The sequence below is a fragment of the Solanum lycopersicum genome, chromosome 4, assembly GCF_036512215.1.
Source record: "Solanum lycopersicum chromosome 4, SLM_r2.1".
In the NCBI taxonomy this organism is placed as follows: domain Eukaryota; kingdom Viridiplantae; phylum Streptophyta; class Magnoliopsida; order Solanales; family Solanaceae; genus Solanum; species Solanum lycopersicum.
In genome coordinates, this window is record NC_090803.1 from 23871189 (window position 1) to 23879353 (window position 8165).

General features: G+C 38.6%; 1 protein-coding gene across 1 annotated transcript; it reads left to right on the forward strand.

Moving 5' to 3' along the window:
* Positions 1–5811: 5811 nt before the first annotated feature.
* LOC138348024 (uncharacterized) lies at positions 5812–7698 on the forward strand. Its single transcript, XM_069296629.1, has 3 exons — positions 5812–6160; positions 6415–7041; positions 7505–7698. Exons 1-3 carry the CDS (start codon positions 5812–5814, stop codon positions 7696–7698), a joined length of 1170 nt encoding a protein of 389 aa, XP_069152730.1.
* Positions 7699–8165: the final 467 nt, after the last annotated feature.

Consider the following 8165-nt stretch of genomic DNA (forward strand, 5'->3'; position numbering starts at 1 on the left):
TTCACTAATCTCTGAGGGAAGGGTGGTGGTGGTCTAGGCATGGGAGTTACCATCATAGGGACTTCTACATCTTTTCCATTGCTCTTTTCTTCCTCAACACTACCCTTTACCACCTTATCATCATCCTTTCTCATATTTTCCTCATCAGACTGTATAGGTGGGTCAATGGTTTGCTTACCACCCCGAGTAGTGATCTCCATACAGTGCACATCATTTTTTGGATTGTGGACAGTGTTGCTAGGAAGAGTGCCCGGTTGCCGTATGTTCACCGTCGCAGATAATTGGGCCATTTGCAACTCGATCTGTTTAATCGATATTGCATGTGTATCAACTTTTTGCCCAATACTAGCTAAATCACACCTCAACTCTTTAATGTGCTCATCACTAGCATCGAACCTCCTCAACATTTTGTGCATTATATCCTCAACTTGCGCATACTATATCCACCATCCCTAGAAGTAACTTCACGATTTTGAGGAAGGACATATGGCCCATTCCTATCATTTCTGTTACCATAGTTACCCCTGTTGATGTGTTTGTCGCGGTTGTAGTTTCCATCTCGGACATAATTACCCTCACGGTTATAGTTACCATAGTTCAGACCTTGGTTACCTTGACCTTGGCGCCAATTATCCTGATTTGAGCCTTGGGCGCTTGGTCGGAAACCCCCCGTCTGCTCATTTACTGCATAAGTGTCCTCCGCATAATAGCATTCATCATTAGGAGGTGGTGGTTTAGGCAAGTAGTTGACTGCATTTCTCTTTTCTGCACCCCAGTGACATGTTAGTACCACCGCAAGCTCAGTTCTCATCGGAGCCATTTCTTCACGAATCACATCTGTGGTTGGGTTGTGAGTGGACTGCACTGCGAAGGTGTTTCTCCCTGTATCAGATTTCCTAGTACTCCAAGCTTTATTATTCTGGGAGATTTTCTCTAATTTTTTGGCAATATCAGTATAAGGACATTCCCCATAAGATCCACCTACTATAGTGTCCAATACCGCTTTATTATTATCATCCTATCCCCGATAGAAGTATTCCTTCAGCGACTCATCATCTATACGGTGATTTGGAACACTTCTCAAGAATGAGGTGAATCTCTCCCAAGAACTACTAACTAACTCTCCTGGTAGTGACACAAAGCTATTCACTCTATTTTTGTGGTTTAGTTTCTTGGAGACCGGATAATAGCGTGCTAAGAAACATCCCTTAGTTGGTTCCAAGTGAAGATTGAGATGTATGGGAGCTCAGTGAACCATATAGCAGCCTCTCCCGTTAGTGAGAGAGGAAACACTCTGAGCCCTATTACATCTAAATCCAAATCAGGCCTCCCGACACAGCTTTTACACACTGCTCTTACCTTAGCTATATGGGCATGTGGATCCTCAGAGGGTAGCCCTGAAAACAAACCTCTAGTAGTGAGCATTTGCATCAGGCTACTAGTTACCACAAATGTGTGCCATGTGGGTAGAGGAGGTAAAACAAGTGGCCCGACGGAGTCTGCTATGTTATCATAGCCTCTGTAGTATGATTGGGGTCGTGGAGCGAGATTTTGTCCCCTCTATTGGTGTTCACCCAGAGCATCGGGTAACAACTGACCATGAACATCAACCGGAGCTGGGATGTTCTTGTTTCGATCATCATCATTGATTTCCAAGTTTCGATTCATATTGCGTAGTGTACGCTCTAATTCATGATCGTAGGAAAACAAGAGTTCTCTTCCTCTCCGTGTATTTGGCATACAAGGAGGATAGTTCTGAAAAAAATCAAAAACAATAAAACAAAGTAAAATCGACAAAATGTCAACTAAACTATCGTAATAAGTTCAAGTTAATCTAAAAGCTACAATCCCCGGCAGCAGCGCCAAAATTTGATACGCTCAAACTTACTTCTCAAATAAGAAGTAAAGCGGTCGTGTTAAGTAAATAACCCAACTAGTGAGATTGGGATCGTTCCCACGAGGAAAATAGCCTAGACTTAACTTCAACCTCTTATTACTATTGTTTGGTCAATGACTTCCTTGGAAAGTATAAACAATAAAAGGGGGGTTTCTATTTCTAAATGACTGAAAATAACAAACACAATTGAAAGAGACACTTAACAGCTTTGAATGTTGGATTTTAATCAATTACTCAAAGTAACTAGGGTTTACGTGTTCCCCACAGGTTCATAACTTGATAATTCTAACTAGAACAATTCTTTCCTAGTGTCTTGCATGCAAAGTGATAAGTTATGTATTTCTAAATCCTTGGTCCGACATGTAGAAAATCTCACTCCGCACCTTGGTCTGGCTATGTGTGTTGCTATCCTAACCCTTATCTTTACCTCATATTAAGCATCATATTCGATATTTGACTAAGTTATTACCTCGTACCAATCAATACTTGCCTATTAGATAGTATAAACTAAATCTATGTTGATAATTCTTTTCCTATTATCTACCTCCTTGGTTCGGCAAGTAGAATTAAGGCGAGTTCTAACGTTGTCCATCCGTCAAAAAGACTTCTAAGCGAAAGAATAATTAATAAATGCAAGACACCATTCTAGAATTGTTATTTTAGTTAGGTTTTATCTCATTATTTGCCCACGGTTCCCACAACCCTAGTTATGGAGTTCAGTTACTCATAGTCATAATCACAATATTCAAATATACTAAATAAGAATTCATGCACTTACTTCAATGAGAAAGAGTAAAATTTAAAATTTTGCTTGATTAATCACCAATAATCACTTGCTAGAATCTTAAAATAATCAACAATCTCACAAAAAGTATAATGATTCTCAAAAGTCTAACAATACAATGTCTACTAATATGATGTCTAACAATACAGAGTCTTACAATGATCCTGAGTCTAACCCCAAAAATGAGGTTTTTCAAACTATTTATAGAAAATAAAAACCTAATTAAGCAAGGACTCTATTTGCTGGAAATCTGCCAAAATGCGGCTAGGTCAACGGACCTCGCGACGGATCATCATGGTCACGACGGACCGTCATGGACTCCGTCGTCCTATACTTATGCAATTTCTTCTGCTACTCACTTCATTAACCTCGACGGCAAGTATGACGGACCGTCATAGGCACAACGGACCATCGAGGGTCTTCGTTCCAAAACACTTCAACTTTTGGAATATGGGTAGTGGGATTACTTCTCTGAACTTCATGACGAACCTGCAGAACGGACCGTCATAGACACGACGGACCGTCACAAGCTTCGTAACCCCACATTTGGTCAGACTTCCCCATCTTCCTTCAGCAGCTGCACTACGCTACCACCTACGGACCGTCACAAGCACGACGGACCGCACAAGCTCCGTAGGTGGTCTCTTCTGTATTTCTTAGCTCAAAATCTCTGCATTTATCTTTCGACAGGTTTCCTTCAAAACAAAGAGAAACTTATATAAACATTAGCACAAAAAGGATTTTGGACACGCTAAACTTAAGGAAAAAGTATTTATAATACCGTGAAACCGCGGTATATCACCCATCGATGCTTACTGCCAGGAAGTGTTGCATCAAACTAGAAGGGTCCTCCTCAAGGGCCCTTGGTTGGTCCTTGGGGAGTCATACCCGGATGTTTCAACCATGGAACAACTCAAACCCTGTTTTGCTACCTTTCCACCAATTTTTGTACATTTTCGACTCCTAAAAGTTAGTCAAATAGGCTAAGGCACAGTAACATCCGTTTGAACTAACTTCCCAGATGTCATAAACATTCCTGGACATTTTAGTTCTTAAACCTCCTAAATGACCTATATTCATTAAAATTAGACTTAGAAACAGTATTTAGACCTAATGACACCTATGTTAGGCTTCACAATGTGTCTTTGACTTTTCAAGGTGTTACAAGTGTGAAGGTTCTTTAAAGGGCAATGAGGTATGTTCATTGATTATTATTGAATTCAATTACTAAGTATGAGTGAATTTGATAGCAATGCTTCTCTTTCAACTGTGTGGTTGTTATGTTTATGCTAGGTATTCCTCATCCTTAACCCTAAGACATGGAATTATACATGAATTATGCATGTTTGTTATGATATAAATATTATATGATTTAAAGTAGTTTCTCATGATTATAATAAAGTGTTAAGTTTACTCACTTGTGAAGTTTTGTAGAAAGTGAAAGGATTGTTCTCACTTGTGATGACCACTGAGCTAGATATGATAAGATGTTTACATATGGGTCTCGAAAAGACTAATGTGAACTTATATTATGAAATAATATGATTAATAAAGGGAATAATTTCATAGCGCCAAAAAGTCATGTAAATGAGATGGAGGTCTCACTTTTAGTAAGTCCATCCTTCAACATGGGTCTTCTCATGTTAGTAAATCCAAATTCCCTAGTTATGTATTGTCCACGTAAGTAAGTCAAGGTTTCTAGAAACAATATCCTTGACCCCTAACTATGTGTTCACATAGGACAGTAGCTTAGTGGATCAACCTAGATAGCTACGTCTGAATGGTTACACCTTAGTCAAGTGTAAACCCTTTCTTTTTGGTATGAGAGTAGAAAACCGGATTCCATGTAGCTCACATTGGCTTATTTCGATTATTGTAATTATCTACCTAATGTAAAAGTGAATGAATAAGTTAAGTATGTGAATTCTTATTAGGGTTGTCTTGAAGGCTACTACATAGGGTAAGGGAGGGTATGGGACTTCTCTTACTCATTGCACATGTAGGATCATAGGGGATGGTTCTTGTATGATTATGATTATGATTATGAATTATATTTATAATCTATTAGTAGTTTTGATATAAAAAGAATGTTACTTATAAGAATGTGTTGTATATATGAAGTGAGTTGCTTAATGTGATACTTATCTTTGGATAGGGTTATGGGGCTCTATTATTGGCATTGCACAAGTGTTGTTTGAGTTACTTATATGTTGATAAGATTATGAGGTTCCTAATATGTGTATATTGAATTGTTGGACATTATGCATGGCTTTGACTAAATTGTGAATTTTCTCATGCATTAATGATTTTATGCATAGGGACCATACTTCGTGCATGTGTTTTGTACTAACCCATTGCAAGTGTTCTGTAATAACCCATATTTCTCCCTTTTTCCCCAAATATGTTTTAGGTTCGGGCCATTGACGAGATTAGTGGTCATTGAAGAAGAAGACTTGGCTCTTTTCTAAGTTAATTGGTGAGTCCTCGTGGGTTCCAAGGATAGAACCACTCATCAAGCCTTATTAGTTTTGTCTATGTTTTGGGACAATTGTCCCATTCTCATGTTGAGACTTCGTTGTAGTCTATATGGGCATAATGTAATAAACTAAGGACTATGACCAAACTATTGTGATTAATTCTTTAGATAGTGAAATGTGAGATGAACTATTATACTGTGTTGTTGTTAAATGTTAACTGAGACGCCTATGTAAGCTTCATAAGAAAGGGGTGTTCGTAAACCCCATATGCGATATACAAGAAGTCTAAGTATACTTCGTTATATAGACAAGTTTTAATTTTTTCATATTTTCCTTACCGATGATGTGGTATGACCAACACTAGGGCTTCTATTAGTCCTCGTAGAGGACGACGACGCCGGTTACGCCTAGGGGATACTTTGGGTCATAAAAAACTTGATATGAGAGCATGAGGTTGAGTAATCCTAGGTGAGATGTCTCACTAAACCAAGTCTATGTAGGGTCTTATTTATAATTGTGAAGTGTGCCACACTTATGAATGAGAGACTATGTGATGCTTAGGAATCCACTCTCTTGTTATTCCTTAGTCGTGCCTAAGAAGTCCCTGTTCTATGTAGTCCTTTATTCTAATCATTTTTTTGTGTTTATAGGCAATGAATACAAGTAGGAACAATGCTCGAAAGTCATTCGAGGATAATTTCAATGAGGCAGTGCCCCCTCAAGTTCCTCATAACCCTCAAGTTTCTATTGAAGAAGGGGCTATGTCTAATGTTGACATAAGGTCGGCTATTCATATATTGACTCAAGTGTTGGCTACACAAGTTTCTAGGGATGCAAGGGTGCAAGTGAACTCCAATGTTAACACCAATGCTTCAAGGATTAGCGATTTCACAAGGATGAATTCTCCTACTTTCTATGGATCTAAGGTGGAAGAGGACCCAGAAGGGTTCATTGATGAAGTGTTCGATGCTCTTGATGTTATGGGTGTCTCTTCTAAAAAAGGTGGAACTAGCTGCTTACAAACCCAAAGATGTGTCCCAAGTATGGTATGAGCAATGGAAGGATAAAAGGTCGGTTAGATGGTCAGATTACTTTGGGATCTTTCAAGACGACTTTCCTTGATAGGTTATTTCCTTTGAAATCGAGGGACAGAAAAATGCAAGAATTCATCAACCTTCGTCAAAGGGGTATGACTGTGAAGGAGTATAGTCTCAAATTTACTTAACCATCAAAACATGCTCCTGCTATGGTTGCAGATTCTAGAGTTAAGATGAACACATTTGTTATGGGGATATACTATCTTGTGGTTAATCAATGTACATCCGCTATGTTGATTCCTATCATTGAAATCTCTTGCCTTGTGGTTCCTGCCGAACAAATTGAGGAGCAAAAGCTTAAGCAAGTTGGTAGACATTTGAAGAATGTAATAACCCAAGATGGGAATTCTTACAAGAATAAATTTGAGGTGCAAGACGAACCAAGGTTCAAAAGGAGATTTTCCAACCAAGTCCTTCCTAATGCTCCAAGGTTCAACAAAAGTAAGATGTCTACTCTTAAGCCCCAAGAGGGGAAAGGTGGTGGTTCTTATGTTGAGAAGCCTCTTTGTTCAAAATGTAGTAGAAAACATGATAGTAAGTTCCTAGTTGGCACGGGTAATTGCTATGGTTGTGGAAAGAGTGGTCACATGAAGAGAGATTACCCTATGATGATGTCTCAAAGAAGGGAAAATGCTCAAGCACAAGCTAGTGCCCCAAATCCAGATGCTCCTAAGAAGAATCTCTTTTATGCTCTCCAATCCCAAGGTGATCAAGAGAGCTCGTCGGATGTGGTTACTAGTGTGTTACAATTATTTTCTGTAGACGTATATGCTTTATTGGATGCGGGTGATAGATTGTCATTTGTGACCCCTCTTTTATCCATGAAATTTGAAATACTACCCGACATATTAGACAAGCCTTTTTCGGTTTCTACCCAATTTGGTGATCAGTGGTGGCTAAAAGAGTTTATAAAGGTTGTCCTATTTCCTTGCCCAATAGAGTTACATTAGTTGACTTGATAGAACTTGATATGCTAGATTTTGATATCATGTTAGGAATGGATTGGTTTCATGCTTGCTTTGCCTCTATTGATTGTAGGCTAAAGGTAGTCAAATTTCAAATTCCAAATCAACCCATTTTGAGTGGAAGGAAGGAAACTCAAATCCTAAGGGAAATTGATTGTAGAGGGTTGTTCTATCACATAGTAAGAGTTAGGTATCTTGAACCCTATGTCCCTCTAATAGAGTCGGTACCCGTAGTGAGGGAATTTCTGGGGTATTTCTTGATTATCTTCCCGGAATTCTTCCAGGACGAGAGATTGACTTCGACATAGATATATTACCAGATATACAACCTATTTCGATCCCTGCTTATCGGATATCCCCGACCAAGTTGAACGAGCTAAAGGCTCAACTCAAAGATATGTTAGGTAAGGGCTTTATTCAACCAAGCATATCTCTATGGGGTGCTAAGGTATTGTTTGTAAAGAAGAAGGATGTTTAATAGAGAATGTACATCGACTATCGTCAATTAAACGAAGTCACCATAAAGAATAAGTACCCACTTCGTAGGATTGATGACCTAATCGATCAACTCCAAGGAGCGAATTATTTTTCAAGATTGACTTGAGATCGGGTTATCACCAACTTATGGTAAGGGAGATTGATACTCAAAAAATGGCATTTCGAACAAGATATGGTCACACTAAATTCCTAGTGATGTCATTTGGTCTAACTAATGCCCAGGCTGCTTTCATAGACTTTATGAATTGATTTTCTAGAAATGATCTTGACTTGTTTGTGATATGTTCGTTGATGATATTTTGATATACTCGATGAGTGAGGATTATCATATGATTCATTTACGGATAGTTCTGCAAATTCTGAAGGATAACCAACTTTTTGCTAAATTTAGTAAATATGAATTGTAGTTGGACGGTTGCGTTTCTTGGCCACATTGTCCCTAATGAA